Source organism: Dendroctonus ponderosae, unplaced genomic scaffold, assembly GCF_020466585.1.
Source record: "Dendroctonus ponderosae isolate FM_Combo_2020 unplaced genomic scaffold, Dpon_F_20191213v2 Dpon_F_20191213_6, whole genome shotgun sequence".
NCBI lineage: Eukaryota > Metazoa > Arthropoda > Insecta > Coleoptera > Curculionidae > Dendroctonus > Dendroctonus ponderosae.
Genome location: NW_026018814.1, coordinates 12,178,355 through 12,195,293, shown reverse-complemented (window position 1 = coordinate 12,195,293; position 16,939 = coordinate 12,178,355). Strand labels below are relative to the sequence as shown.

General features: G+C 31.8%; 1 protein-coding gene across 1 annotated transcript in view; it reads right to left on the bottom strand.

Annotated features, from left to right (window-relative positions):
* Positions 1-1,740: 1,740 nt before the first annotated feature.
* LOC109546341 overlaps positions 1,741-16,939 on the bottom strand; it is a 126,213-nt gene continuing 111,014 nt past the window's right edge. The window contains exons 4-6 of the mRNA XM_048667428.1: positions 5,898-6,000; positions 4,618-4,902; positions 1,741-4,139 (exon numbers count right to left, since the gene is read on the bottom strand). Of these exons, the coding sequence (XP_048523385.1) occupies positions 3,985-4,139; positions 4,618-4,902; positions 5,898-6,000 (543 nt within the window). The 3' untranslated portion in view covers positions 1,741-3,984. The remainder of the gene's footprint in view (positions 4,140-4,617; positions 4,903-5,897; positions 6,001-16,939) is intronic.

Sequence of the window (16,939 nt, the reverse complement as noted above, 5' to 3'; positions counted from 1 at the left end):
CCCTCCTGAATTAGGAAGAAATTCCGATAGACCACGGCTTCAAAGCCCGGAAAACATTCTTAAATGTAATTTGACCGGCCGTGAAAGCCTTCATAGTCTGATAATTCGTTTTTATTGCGAAATAGAAGCACAATTTATCAATCTGTAATAAAAGACGTGAGGAAATTCTGTCTTTTTTTTAAGACAAAAATTTTTGAGGCGAAATACCCAAAAAGAAATTTGTAAAAAATTTTAATATCTTCTAGAAATGTTCTAAAAAAATTTTTTAATTATTTTCTCGTACTCCCCCAAGTGAGCCTCTTTCACCCCTTAAAAGGAATGACGCCAATTTGCAATACAACTTGAGTAGTAATTTGACATTTGTTTTGTTGACATTTATGTCACATTGGTGTTTACGTCTGCTTTACACCAATTTTACGCAATAGGCAATACACAACTTCCCCGGGAGGGCTCACGTAGACGCATGAAAATAACGCGCCTGATTGTGAATTAGCGAGTTTAACTACCGATGGTGGCGCTGTGAAACGTCAAATTACTCGTTGTAGAGTGAGAGTTAAGACTTGTCAGACTTGTTTATTCATTGGAGTTCATGACATTTATAACATAAAACAATACTTACCCACTCTTCGACCTGTTTCTATTTCTTAAAAGCTTGCAAAAGTTGATTAGACAATTACAAATCACAATCAGATGTAAACACCAAGTCAACAAAACAAGTGTCAAATTACTGCTTAACTTATTTGACTTATTGAACTTATTGACTTTGATTTGACTAATTTGAATTGTTTTGTTTGCTAGCTTTTAAAGAAATCGAAACAGATTGAAAAGTGTGTAAGTATTGTTTTATGTTATAAATGTCATCATTTCCTATAAATAAACAAGTCTGACAAGTCTCAACTGTCACTCGACAACGAGTAATTTGACGTTTCGCAGCGCCTCCAACCGTACTTGAACTTGCTAATAGTTAAATTAAGTCCCCAATTTTATTGCAACTGAGCATTATTTTACATTTGAGGTCAGGTATTTACATAGGATGGTCAATTTATAACACATTACAAAATAGGTATTTTTGTTGTTAAAGGGTGATTGATGAAATTATATGTCTGAAGACCCGAAGGTTTTTTAATTTTTCAGTAATGACTTACTATACATACAAGGTGTTTGATGAGGAAGGGACATTACTGTAGCCACGCATTCTACATCCGAAAATTGACCTAGTTTGCTTTATAAACGTTAGTCCAAAAATGCTTCGTTACGGATTTACAAGGTGTTGAAAGTTAAATAAAAAAGTATAAAATTATAAATTTTATTTAAAACGCATGACGATAGTTTAACGAAATTTTCCAGGAATCACAGAGTATCTTTTCAAATTGGTTAATTTGTGCGAATAGCGTGGGTACCTGCACGCTACCGAATTTGTTAAAGAAAAAAAATGGTACGCCACTGTATTTTTTAATTATTGCGAATACATACTTTTCAAATTCCTTGTTTAATTGTATAATAAAAAATATGTTGCATTTTTTTGATCCTTGGAAAACTAAAAATATCTCCATGCGTTTTAAAAAAAAACCGAATTTGCATTTTTTTAAATTAAATTTCAATTCCCTGTAAATCCGCACCGAAGTATTTTCGAACCTACTGGTTAAAATAATGCCACTTCCTCAGTTAGTTAAGTGTGGTAAGTTAAACAGCATCTGCTAGTTGTTCTTCTTCAATGGATCCCTACTATTTAAACCACTATTTCTTAAAATGTTCTTTATTTACAAAACTGGTATAATCAAAGTTTAGAGTCTACATAGGTACATCTCTCTAAAGTGGTTGGTTTACAACAGTTGTTTACATTACTTCAGAACACAAATTACACTCGTTAAAATTGTAAATCGGCTATCGCTTACAACTGCAAATTACTTTTTAAGCAAACGGGCATTTGCACAAACACAAACATGACATTTGCTGATAATTCATTTTCTACGGAGCATCAATTATTTAAAAAGTATATCTTAAAATGCACATGAGTTGTAAAGGTTCACGCTATTTCCTATAAGGCATAGAATTATACCAAGCGTTACACTGTATTGCAACTTCAATTAAAAGGTTTATTTTTACAAGTATTACAATGCGTTCTGCTATGCCACAAGGTGCGAAATGAATTCCGATTTGAGTTACAGCGTAAGTACTAAATTAACATATTTCACAGATCGCTATATTTTAATCTATCTACTTTCTAATATACAAAAATGTACATTACTTGATATATACACAGTTACTAATTGAAATCAATTACATGAATCCATTCTGAATATGTACTTTCCATGCATTTCACACACAATCCATCCTTCCAATTATTGAATCAAAACGGTTTGCTGATATGAATTTAATCACGTTTTATTTCCTTTGAAGAAAAGACCCGCATTTGGGTAGCAGCCATAACAGGAACTTTCGAACACATACATACATACATACATAGGTACACGAAAATCAGTATTTCTTTTTCAGATTTTAATTGCACAACTTGTTCAAGTTTAAAATTGTGTTATTGAAACGGTGCTTTTGCTGTTGAGTAATATTCAAAACTGACTAAAAGTGGAACAGTTTAATAATATTAATTTTGTAAGTTGTAGATGATTATTTATGTAGGTTTTCTTGTATCTTTTTTGTTTTTAAACGATTGTTGGTTTGGGTTAGTTTGGTAGGTAGGTTGGTAGTAGATACCTGAATGTTTCCTTTGATTTTCTTGACTGGTTATTTAGAAACTGATTCCTAATTTATTTAGTGCAAGCAGTTACTCACGCAAACAAGTCGATGTAAGGTAAATAATTATGAATGCCCCCATATGATCAGCGTAATAATGTCCATAAGGATTCCGTATTTTTTGCTAGCATGGTACTGTTCACCCTATATATGTACTTACAAGATCATTCGCCTGCTGTGTTTGGCCATAAACAAACAGAAATTGCTAAGTATAGGGCTGTAAGTAGGAGCATAAATGCTCAAACATGAAAACAAAAATAAATGTATTGACATTACGCAGTTTTAAAAGCTTGCTAGATATGTTATTTGCAAGCTAAGCCAAGTTGATGACGACTGAAATGAGGAAAATGGTCCTTTGAGTGCTTGCTTGACATACCCAAATATCTATACTTGTATCCTTAAAGAATTAATGGCTATAACTGTCTGGATATCATTTTATATAATTAATATGATTTAACGCCCGTACATAAGCTAGTAAACTGAATAATATGCATTCGAATTTCCTTTCCATCATTTTTCCGATTTGCTGTTTTAAGTCTTTTAATCTCAGATAATTTATAAAGGCAAAATTTAACTGAACAGCAAATAACAAGTTTTAAGTAGTGTTATCAACTTTCAAAATATTGGTGATGTGGTCGCATTCAAACATTACTCAACTGGAAAATGAATAATGAAGGTGGCCAAATAAGAAATTCCCATTTCAACTGCTACTTTGTTCCAGAGCTTCAAATGGACACCCACTCTTTCATTTTAACATTGGTACTAAATAAATTTAATTCGCCAACAGACGCGAGAGAACAGACAAAGCTTTTGAAGTAGGAAATTTAGCTGCTATTGTCCGGCTTAATGTAATGTTGCTTTCCAGTTATTTCGAAACAAAGCTCGTCTCTCGCATTTTGTAAAAACCGTCGCCGTACAAGCTCGCCGAGCGACAGTTTGACGCCCTTTTTGTTCTAACACCTAAATTACTACCGGGTGATACAAAAATACTATGAGTATTTTCAATATTAAAAAATATAGGATCTTTTTCTACAACAGCGTCTACACATTTCGTTGGAGGCTTATTAGAAATTGTTGGTTTAGGAACTGATTTTGAATCGGAATTGTAATGGCCCATCGGTAAATGCATAGTTAAATGAATATGTTGGCAATTGAATATTTTGTAATAAACCTCCTTTCGTACTTTATCTATGTCTAAAAAACACGGAGCAACACATATTATGATAAACTCTTTTAGACTGTGTTCCCAAAATGTTTATTTTTCCAAGGTTTCAGTTGATGTAATTCAGTTTCCAATAGAAAGTCCTCTTCGGATTCTGATGGTTTCGGAGATATCGCCGACACTGCTATGTAAGCCGTCGGATTTTTTTTTAAATGCGTTGGTTTACCTGTAATTTTCACACTTTAAACATGTATGTATTATAGCTCTGGGAACGTAACAAGAACTGGACGGAAAATGTCTTATAAATAACAGGGTCATCCATTTCTGAGTTCGGATTTTGCGGTCATTGCTTTAAAGCTAAATAGTTTTTCCGGCCTTTAGACCATTCATTCGCGAAAAATTCACCAATTTTTACCATTTTCTGTTGTCTGAAAATTAGCGATAATTTTTAAATATGATTGTGTTTCTGAAATAGAAAATTATTATTTTATTTAATTCATCCTGTTTATTCCAGTAAAATTGTTTTAACTAATTGGGTGCCAAGTATTTGAGTAATAAGTTTTTTGTTGTTATATGGTGAACTTTTCTTTCTGATTTAAACAGTTTTTGATGCTTCACTTGATTGAGTATAAAACAAAGGTGGTATGCATTCAATAAGTTAAACGAAAATCGGCTAGTTTTTATAATTATATGCACTTATTTACCTGTTACTTTGTGATATGCAAAATTCTTCTGATATGTTTTGTCGTTGTATTTTTCGTCCTTTTTATGTGTCGTCTCAATTTTCTCTATGCCCCTACTGGTTGTGTCTTGGATATCGTCAAATGTTGGCCATTTGTGGGTCGTTGTCTCTGCACTATCTTCTTTCCATTTACTGTGAGCCACATTATAGTTTCTTTTCATGTCACTGATTTCGGGTCTAAGTTTTTGTTGAAGTTGATGATTTCTTAAAATGTTGTGCGAACTGTTCAAGTCTTCATCCAAAGTTCCTGCGATACAAAAATATTGTATTATTAAATGGCATTTTTTGAAATGTAGAATGTTTGTCCATTTACGAAGCGAACATTTTCTGCAAACATAAAGGAGGTTTATTAAATGCAACATTTGTTCAATTTGAAACTGACAGCACTAGTAATTAGCTCTTCAGCTCTACTTTTTCGCAGCTTTTATAAAATGACGTTGATTACCAGTTCGCTAATGAATTTAGTCTTTATTCTCTTGGAGTTGGTGTGAGCATCCGACTTAAGAGGACTAACATGATCACAAAAATGACTATAATCCCCAATAGGCTTAAAACATTCTGGAAATATGGTAATCCCGGGTAACACTTTTGAACGAAAACACTTTCTTTACTTGAAACCGAATCAGATTTGAAATATTTAATGTCGCCGTTGTTAATGTTTTCTGGTGGATCTTTTTCGATAAGCGCAATTGATTCCATCTTAGCTCAGACTAACAGTTATTTGCTCACTGCCAGGACGTTTTTTGGTCATCACTTTAATTGATTTAATAAAATTCAGGTTAATGGGCAGGTTAATATGGATGTGTCATCTTCGCCTCCAGTTCAAACATTAATTAATAGAACAATACATGCGTATTTACGTGGTAGTGATTTAAAGTTACAGACAGAAGAAAGCAGTACATTTATTTAAAACTAATATGACGAATGATTCTAGCAGTTAAGTTTGAACTTCTATGAGAAGAAACTCAAAAGTCATCAATCATTTTTTCGCTAAATCTGCAAAACCAAGACGGATGAAATGAAACTACGCTGCGAATGAAATCGGGATCGACATCTGAACATGCGGTTTTGCCATTTAGTGGAATAAAACTTCAAGAAACAGACATACTCTGGAAGTTTTGGACCTTCATGAATTTTCTTGTGGGGTTAAATAAATACTTTTCTATCGCTGACTATGTCTTCAATCAATCAATTTTTAATCATTGTTCCTTGATTCTTTTGGTGTTGCATTTAGATACTTACTTAACATTTCATGAACTTTCCTCCACCGGTCTGGATACGTAACTATCTTGGACAAGAGCTCCAACAGAAGTGTGGTTGCATCCGGGATAGCAACGTCTGTTTTCTAAACAAAAAAGTTGCGAGTTAAACTATTTATTTAGTAAATTTAGTACTTTATTCAAGTGTATTAATTTCAATTACTTATTCGTAAATATGTTGCGGATATAATGAAACTGGGTCTCATTTTCTATTTCTATCAGATTTATACGCGACTAATTATTCCAGGATTTCATCAGATTGATTCTATTGTAGTTAATTAACTTTCTTAGATCCGGTATAATCGTGGGTCTCAAACGGGTGTGTAATTTTCCTGGAGCATCATGGCTAATTAATCAATGTTCCCAAATAATCCTTATTGTTAAGTTAGACGAAAACCATATAAACCGCACCTTAAAATAATAGGTTCATCACGTTAACACAAAGCATTCTAACTATGGACGCCTATACCGAAATATGGCTAGACAAACTTTGCAAATGAGACCGGAGGCGTGAAAATGCGGTCGTAATTAATTTGCTCAATTTTCCGCTAAACTTTGGTACCACGTTTAAAGGGCTAACAATGTAAAACTTCTAAAAGCTTTTTGTATAGGGATGTGTTAGCGAATAAGCCTATTATAGAGGCAATGCTCGCTCTGGTTATAGTTTAGAGATACAGTTAATTAATTGCCAACTTTATTTGTTGAAACTGGATTAGTCACTGTTCGAACATGAAAAGCTTCTTCAAAAGCCATCATTTTACAAGGCCAACTTAGGTGGGCATTATGAAGATTCCATCCCTTCAAACACGGTTTAAAACTTAATCTCTACAAATGAAATGAGTTTTAGCTATTCAGAGCCCTGGCTTTCCTAATCCTGGTAATCAGTTTTCAGAAAGCGAAAAAAATTAAATTATAAAGCCACAAGTAGCAAAAAGAAAAACAAACAGTTCTACCAGACTGAAAAATCTAATTATGCATACGGAGGTAGCAAAAACATTAAAAAAGTGATTACGTACAATTTAATTCTTTTAAAAACATACTCTACAGCTACTCACAGCCTAGTAAAACAATATAAGCGAAAATTCCCAAGTTCTTTAAAAAGATTCAACACGTTCATCGGGATAATTATGCCTCACACTCGGCTCTCCATTAAATTTTATTTTTTCGTTTTGCATCGTTGTGTAGGTATTCCTACACAGGACACAAAAGCTTAACTAGAATTAATTATGCAAAACTCTATTGTATCAGCCCTTTTAATATAAACTCGTTATACAGTGAAATTATGAGATTTTATAATGCTCAAAGCAGGACGGTCCGCTATAAGTCATTTCGTTTTAGGACAACACAGGACTTTATTAATGATGGAATATATTAAAACCCTGAAATTGTTCTGAAAATTGCCCTTTGTCATAGTAATGGGGTTTTAATATGATTGGGTTTGCTAGTCATATATTGGGAAACCGAGATCGGGTTAGTATGCAAAAATAAGCCGTATTAACTGAAGATTTTAATGCTAAGTTTTTTAAAACCTCATCAATCCTGAATTATTTTCGGGAACTTGGCAATAAAGAAATTATAAACATTTATTATATTTTGATATACTAAATTCTCTTTTCTGTGTTTAAATCTAATAAACTTCTGCTTTTTATTGGACAAATTGTTTTCAAACAACTGGTGTCTTTCAAATGTTTTATTACAATTGTCATTCTTCCAACTGTAACTAACACTTTTTACCATTTCAAATATTTGAGTGCATTTTATCGACAATTTGGTATGTTGAAGTAATATCCGAAATGCAACAACAAGTGAATCGTTTGCAATCATGCAAATTTCTGTATTATTTAAACCGACGATCGCTTTTACTACATTTGTTGTTAAATATAGAATATTCTATTATTTATTCAACATTCGGGATTTGTTTTTATTGGTTTCAGCCAAGTTAATGAAGTATTTGAAATGCACCAACACACTATTTTTTGTTTCAAAAGAGTTTTTAAGTGTAATGGCCTTTAGGTTGTTTATATTTAAACCTAAGTTCCATTTAAACTATATTTTTTGATCTGCTTTGAAACATGGCTTTTTACTGCAAACTGCTTTAGTTCGATATTTGCTTTTTTTTTTCTTTAATTATTCGATCTTTTCCTATTCGTTTTATGATCAACTTTAAAGTCTCAATATTGAATACTCGGATAAATAGCGGTGTTAAGAGAACATTATGTCCAAATTAACTAGTAGTTTCAACTTATATTTTCATTATGATGTTAAGTTAATATTTTAACTTGTTTGCTTAATTTTTACAATTGGTTGAAATCTTCGTTGTTAAGTTTTATTGATTCGATTATTCCATTTCCTCAAATAGGATGTGGGCGGCAGGAAAAACACCAAAAATTGTTTAAACAAATAAATAATTTTTTTCTTCTCAGATTCAGTTTACAGTATTTGAAAAATTCTAGCGTCAAAATTATTCCTAAGGAAAACTATATTATATAGAAACTGGATATTATTTCGGGCTTTTAGGCCGTTGTTGAAAATTTACAATGTTGACCCAAAAAATTGTCTCAAGGTACGTGCTGCCCGGTTTGTGATTGCAAAAACCAATGCAGACAAATTAAAAGTTGCATTCGTTGATTTCTTTTTCGATGAAAACATTTTCACGTTAAACATTGAATAGTCGCACTTCGCCCTTTAAAATGCGCCAGTTACTTTCACACTCAAGTGGCTTAAAGCGAACAGAAAGTGGTGTCAGATCTTTCATTGCTTAACTAAATGTGAGCAAGCGACGTTCAGGGTAACATTTTTGCAAGTTGCTGTATTATGATTGCAGTATCGTCTTTTTGGGCAAATTGGTCATAAAATAAGCCGCAAATAGAAAGGATAGTTTTCCGAATAAAATTACTACTCTAGGAAAAAAAATGTTTTTTCTGTAAAAAATTCCCATCGACTGCTACCCATTTTGAACTAAAATTGTCTGAAATTCTCAAATATGACATTAGAATTGCTATTTTCTCAAGTAGTTAGTGGTTTGGCGAAAATTGAATTGTACAATAAAAATATAAAAAATCAAATGAATCGTACCAAGTTATAGAGAGCGTTTGGTGTTAGTTGATCAACCGATAAATGTGAAAATGTTGGTTCAACCATAGATTGAAACATCTCCAGATTTTCATTTTTCTATACAAGTTGCAAGGGTTCATTTCATCGTAATCAAAAATATTTTTCTGGTGTTTCATCATACAGGGTGTTAAAAATATGAGCATTAACGTCTACAAACCCGCCCGTTCTAAATAATTTAAACAGCAAAATGTGTTTCAAAGATACTATTGGTGGCGCAACCACATCTGAAGATGTAAGTTACTGGTTTTTGCAAAACCTCAGCAACAAATTATTTTCCATTGCAGCCTGTAAACCTGCAAATTCACCAGGTTCACGCAATGGCCGCGGCAGCCCAACTTCTTTGATATTCTCTATAATTTGCTTAAAATTTAACTACGCATGCATATGGTCCCTAAATTTTCTTTCATCATAAATTACGTCAGCCTCTCCTGCAATTTGCCCTGAAGCTGAGGATGAGAACATACAACAAACATCTCGTTTAGGAAACTGCTTGGGATTCAAGTCACATCTTTTTATTTCTTAGCACCTAAAAGAGCCTCTTAAAAATTTTATTCCGGGCCCCCTGACGTTCTCGACAAAGGAATAATGAATATTCATATTCACGGCCTGGCTGTTGAAAATAAAATGTAGATTGCCGTATTTTTTTTACTTGCGCACCTTAGGAGCTCGAATTATTTTCCACTCAACAAGCGGCTGTACTAAATTAAATAATTTGGGCAGCAAAATTTAATAAAAACCATTTTTTCTGATTTATTTAATGTGGATTACTTGGGCATTAGATATATTATGTTTAGTTAGTTTTTAACAAACAAATGGGCTTTTAAAACTCTTCCAAATGACCAATTTAACTCTACTTGAATTTCACTTCATGCTTTGCGATTACTCGTATTTTAGATAATTTATTGCATCGTTTAAATCAAGCTTTTTGATTGCCATAACTTTCCAAAACTTCACACTCTCAACGAATTAATGTCCAAGCTATAAAGTAACTAATTTGAAAATTATGAGTCGGCACCATGATATACATGGAGAGCGTAAATTCTGGAAATCAAATCAGGCTTGCTCTATAAATTATTAGCATGGCCTGAGCTGCACTAGAATGATGGAGATAATTACGCTTTATGGCTTCGTCTGTGATATTTCAACTACATTAGGAACCATATTGTTGACAGGCTTTGAATTGAACGCAGTAAATCCTCAATCGTGATTAATGGCTGGAGCCCAATTACATTAAACATTCTTAATGTTTGCAAAAAGCTAGTTTAGTATGGACGCAGTATAAGGAAAATGGCATGTTTTCACTTATTGCTTAAATATTTTCTAGAATATTGCTTGCTAAGTTACGATTTGTAATTGATCAGTAATTTGCTTTAACTGTAAATCAAACATATTTACAATTACCTAATTCATTCATATTTAAATCAGTTGAGAAACGAGTTTTTTGCAGTTTTCCGTTTGATGTGTGAGCCAAACAAGACAACTTGTTCATGATGTTTATTATCTTTCAATTACATGCACTTATGACTCCGCCCTTTTCTACTCATATATTTGAGTTTAACTCATTTATTTATTATTAAGTATATACTTTTTTATAGATACTGATTTCAAATTCATCACAGGAATATGACTACTTAACTAACTGTAACTATGTGTATACCAATTTAAGTCCTCAACACTTGAGTTCTCTCCGAGCAAATAAAATACCCAGTTCCTAAAATTGATTTAACTTTAATCACTTTCAAATGTGTTGGAGCGTTTTAGCTTTGCAAAGAGCGGGCGAAGTAGAATTGGTCGAAACTACATGAGTAGCAAACTGGGAAGCTGTTAACTTTAAAAGTTGAATTTCATTTGCTGCAATCTTATTGTGTGAGATTAAAAAAAAGTTGTTTAACAGTTGGACAAAATCCAATAACAAGTTTCGGATGTTTAACAATAGTTTTCGTTTAAACCGATGTAGTGACATATACACCAAACCTTCATTAAGCAGCACACGTTTTATCCTTCGTTTTTGAAATAGGACAAAATAATACAGCATTGAAGAGAAAAGTGTAGTTTTTTCAAATTTGATCTTGTATTGTCGATAGTTGCTTTATTTTTCACTGATGGTCCATGATTTTAGCTCAAATCCAGTATCATACCAATGGGAAAAAGTACTCTTATCTCGTTTTCTTTCAAGATATAACCATTACATATTTTTAAACAATTTTTTTTCAAATCCCGCCTTTATGGCAGTAGTTCAATCGGGCTGATTGGCCAGATTGTCAGTGTTGATTCATTGATTTGATTGAAAAGAGTTATTTCAATTTAAACAATTAAAAACGCACAAAGCGCACTTTTTTAATTCAGGATTCAAGCTATCCAAAAATAAGTGTATGGTGTCTTGATCATACAGACTTAGACAATGTTCGTACAATCCATGCTATTTTGCTTTTCTTTTCATCTGTATGTATCCGAAAACATGCTCTAAATATTTTGAATAGCAAAACTGTCGCGTTTGATTTTGTAGTAGGTACTTTGTATTGTATTTTAGCATATTTACAAGTCTTAAGTTTATATTTATAATTTGCTGCTCTGAATATTTTTTGTTTTCTTCATAAAATCGGGGTTAAAATCATCAGTCCATTTTTACTAGTTTCCAACATAAAAAAATTGGTCAAATGCTATTTTTTTTAATTACAATTTTTTGCCTTTCGGACCGTTTTATAGACTTTTCGTTTAACAATTCTTGTTTTTTCGTATTTCATATCATCAAAGCGCTTCATTTTGCTTAAATTTTCATTCGAGACGACTTGTCTAATAAATATCTGGAAGTTTTACGGTAGAAAGTAGAAACCATAGGTAACATTTTACCATTTTCTGTTATTTTTGGATGCTTTCATATATTTTAAATAAAACAAGGATTTACAAGTCTTCAAATATTATCTAAAACTACTACTATTAGCTAAAACCAGTTTTTAATTAGAATTTTTAGCCGACTGTATGCAAAGCCGGAAGCGAAAGCATTACACACACAGAGAATAGAAAAATTCATAAAAAGCTCCAAAGGAAATATTTTCGTACTCAAATGGATCATTGAATATGGCACTGAATTGTTTGATAAAAGATACTGAGCCCTGAACTTGATAAGCAAAAAAGGTAGAAGCCCCAAAAGGTTTAAAGTATAAAGGCACAAATTGACAAGGGATTTTGCCCTTTTATGTTTTCGATTCCCTCTTTCGTTTATTATGTATAAATCGATTGCCAAGTTTTCTTTATAAATTATTTCGAGCTTTCTCTGTCGGTTAACTTGGCAACGGGTGCTGTAAAATTACAAGTATGTGTGCCCGTCCACATAAGAGCTTAAGAGGCAAAATAAAATAGAATAAGTAATAATTACTAAAATATGATGTTATTCAATTTATCTAGTGTATAGATTTGTAATTGTTTTTTTTATAGAAGTGTTTCTTCAGTTTATCGAGAAAAATTTCCGGTTAAGGAAATAGTCAAGAAATTAAAAGAAAGGCGAGAAAATGTTGAGTACAAATGTAAATAATGGACTATTTAGACGCATTTAAGAAACATAATTTTCACTATAGAGCCTTATTAAACATGAGGTTTAATTATAATAAATTAATTCAGCGAAAACATAAGCGTGCAATAACAATAAAATAATACATAACATCGTGAGAAAATGTTTTTATAAATTGTTACACAATAAGCATTTAATGAAACTGAATAGTGTTTATCAGAATTTAAAAAGTTATCGGAATAAATCTTGTTTGATGAAAATTTTTATTGCAAATGTACAAACAAAAGCGACTAAACTCCAAAGCCTTTAATTCGAAATATGAGAAAGCTTTTAAGCCAACAGTAGCATTATATCGTTTCCATCTAGAGAAAATAAATTGACAAAAGTTGATGAATGGTCCAATTCGAAATCCAATAGAAAGTTATAAAATTACTTCCTTTGTCTTCTGAATGTAAAGCTTTAAAAGTTCGACTTCAATCCTAAATTATTCTGAATACATTTTGCGGTTGATGCATTTCTTTCGTCAATTTCTTTTTTTTTACAAATTGTTCCAGATATCGTGGTGCTTTGAGAAAAAAGTCGAATCTTCTTTTAACGACTTTTATTATTAAACTATTGGATTAGAGGAAAAGTAGGCACATTAAGCAGAAAAGATCAAACGCAGTTTTTCAACATAAAATTGAATAGAAATTTAACAAACTAATCCGAAAACTCGTAATACGACAAATTAGCACGCTTTGCAACTAGTTCCATTATACCGTTTTGCAGCCGTTTCTCTCCAAGGAAACAAAAACTGGATGAATAGTCCAATTCTAAATTGAATCCAAAGTTATAAATTGGCTGCTTTGTCTTATGAATATGAAGTTTTAAAAGTTGAAATTCAAATCTGAATTTTACCGAAATTGGTGGCAGATAGATCTTTTGCAAAATTATGAAGAACTATTTGGAGTCTTTTTTAAATTATTTTTCAATCAAAGTTCTGGAGTTGTTACTCTATAAGAATGTATTGCCTGCTAATGTATAGCTAGTCAAAGGTAGTTATAAAATTTAAGTACTATAAATGCATGCTAGTAAATACCCATTTTTTAATAATCTAAAAGCTAGACATTAAGTTGGGACAAATTTACAAGCTCGCCAGAATCTTCCTGTGGAATGTATACATTACCCAGCAAGAACGAATCGAAATGGACGATAAGAATTATGTTCAACTTTCCTATAAAAATATACTTTCTGTTTGCTCTTTTTGAGTTTATAAATATTTCCTATTTCAAGTTCACTCGAAATAAAGTTCTTTGAAGTAGGAAACTTCAAAGTTATTATAAACTTAAAATTGAATCCAACCAACTTCCGCTATATTTTCATTTCTCGAGTAGATAAATATGTTTTCAAGGCGACTCGATTGAAGACATAAAAACTACATTAAGAAAATTCCAGACCATCGAGTAACGAAGCCATAAATATTTTTATTTCCCTGTAATCGTATCTCTTGCAGCGACAGAAAATAAATTGATAAAACTTGAGATGGTCTGATGTAGGCAGCAGTTGCAAAGTGTATTTTCGCGTTCTTTTTTTTAATTGTCGATATGATGAATAGAACAAGCAAATCAATATTTGAGGTAATCAGTGGCGGCTCTCAGTAAATATGAAACCCTAAAATCGCTTTTTCATATTTTCACACATGACGAGTATAACTGTTGTTAAAGAGGGTTCTATAATAGTTGTTTTCACACGCACAAACATTTATTTATTTAATCAGAAAGGCACATTTTTAAGGAAATCAGCAAAACTAAAATATGATCTATTTAACTGTATTTATCAACTATGTATTGAAACCAAGAAGTATCGCAGCTCAGTTATGTCAAGATTTAATTAGAAAACACTTTTTATTTCAAACACCTTAATAGCAGTAAAAAAATCGATCACTAAAAAGAGCAAGTAAATTCCAGGTTGTAATAGTGTAATTTAAAAATGTTATATGCTAATTTGCCTTCCAATGTTTTCTAGACAGTAGAGAAGATTGAAAAATTCGATTACCCAAATAACAAAGCGTTCTCTTTCAAACCAGTAATTCTGTTCCCCAGTTTCCATGAATAAAATTTCCAAAATGCCACGTGACTTTTGTATTTTTTACCATTTATTTCAAAGTAATCAAGTTACGGCACATTAATAGAGCGGAAAATTTAAGCTATCCTTCTATAGTAGAAATGAGGTCGACCTAAATGGAAACTCTTCTAATTTTGTGTGGGTTTGCAAATTGCTTGCTGTGTCAACTGAGCTGATAGTGTTATAAAGTTGGGATCGAGTTACAGTTCCAGGAAGAGAACTAATTACTCAATGTCCGCTGTTCTCTTTAGCAGTGAGACATAAAGTTTTGTTATTTACTTTCTTAAGCGCCTAAGCAAACATGCACATGGAATTGAGCAATTGCTCAAAAAAAGTTATTTCTGAAACAGCTAATTGTAAAACTGCAAAAAATATGTACATAGGAAAAGGACCAGCTTCAAAACTAGAACCACAAATAGTTTAATTAACTATTCACTTTAAATAACTTCATCCTTTCCACTATTTTACATTTTATTGTTTTCCTTCTCTACCCACGCCCACGTGATCGATATTTGGCAATTTTGCAACACCTTTGGAAAACAAACTTTATTCACGGATAATTTTTTATTACATTCTCTTTATCCGATCACGTTTTTTGCCTGAGAATAAGAAACGATGTGTGCACAACAGGCGACATGACTTATTACGAAGCGGCAGATGTTCTCAGTCACTATTTCCCCAAGAATATAGGATTTTCTTTGAAGCATTCTGAATGTTATTCTGTTTGTTGCCAGGGATAACAGCTTTTCTAAAGTATATAAATCTCCTTTCCTTTTAAGGCGATCCTGACGTTTTATTTAGAAAGGCAACTAGTGAAAATACGATTGTTGAAAAATGGAATGTAATACTGTATTGATGTCGATATGTTTTACTCTTTCGAACATATTTTCAGAAATGGGTGCATGTGTCCGATCTGTTTCCAATTCGAACCTGGAACGTAATTGAAATGTGTTGGAATTTATTGTATCTAGTCTAGCCTTTTACCAGACTTTTTGCACTTTATTTAAGAAATCTGCTGCATTCATCTGGAAGTATGGTAGACGAAGTGACACATGGAGCTTCTAATTAAAAAGAAAAGCTTAAAATAAACATTTATAATTTTTTCAACATTTAGCAACAAATAAAGACTCTTTCTAAAGTTATCCCAGCAAGGTTTTTAGCAAAACATTTGCAATAAAAATTTTAGGTCTTGCTGCAGTTAAATAAATAAATTATTGAGAGAATATTAAATTAAAAAGTTTCGACAATTGTCAAGAATTTTAACAGCTTGAAACGTAAAATGTTGAAACGTTTACTTTAACACACACACCAATCACTCGAAAAAAAAACGTATTATTTTTCATTAACACTGTCAGCTATTTGTTGCTATGTTCACCGCTTAAAAAGAATACAAACAGTTAAAAAATTAACTCAATCAACTATTTTCGATTTTTTTAGCAATAAAAATTTACTTATAAATACATAATAAAACTAATTAAACTTGAAAATAATTGCAAAATGCTGTAGTATCATATTCTCTATATTTGATTGATTAGCAATTAACAAAWATCGAAAATCACATCAGAACTTCAGTTTCAACTGGGAAAGTTCTTTATGATTGATTTATTTCACGATAGCCAAAGTAGAAAGTTTAAAATTATATTTTTTTATTTTTTTCCTTTAGAATGGACTTATCTCAGRAAAGAGTATAACGGGAAAAAACAAGTTAAGAATTTTCACTCCCGTGAAAGGAGAGGAGACACAGCAGCTCGCTTTAAAAGGCTGATTTATGACAATTTATAAACAAAATTTTCTTATATTTTTTATAGGTATAAGATAAGCGAACAATTAAATAAACAAATATGGGTAGCCCAGAGAGAAAAAGTAATATACTATTCGATTTCGTGCGGAAATTATAAATAAAAATCGGTCCAGAAAATGAATATTTTTCGAATGGCTGAAATTTACGGCGCAGTGATTAATAATCAGAACATCACAAAATGTAAAAACATTTTTCGCTATTTGATAATTATATTCAGAATGTTTGGTAAGTAGATGTTTAGTAAGCATTCCTTGTAATTTTCGATACATCTCCGATCTACAACGTGTTATTAATTTAAAAAATTATATTTTTTAATATTGCGGAAACCCATTGGAATATTTTTATGAAATTTTACAGACTTAACAGTAATACATGTTTTGTGGTAAAAATTTTGTTTTTAGCTTGGCTAGTGGCGTGGGCACAGGCACGTCTGAAGATAATTTAAAATAAAAAAATGTTACGCCACGGTTTTTTCAAAAAATAAATATTATTTTTCAAG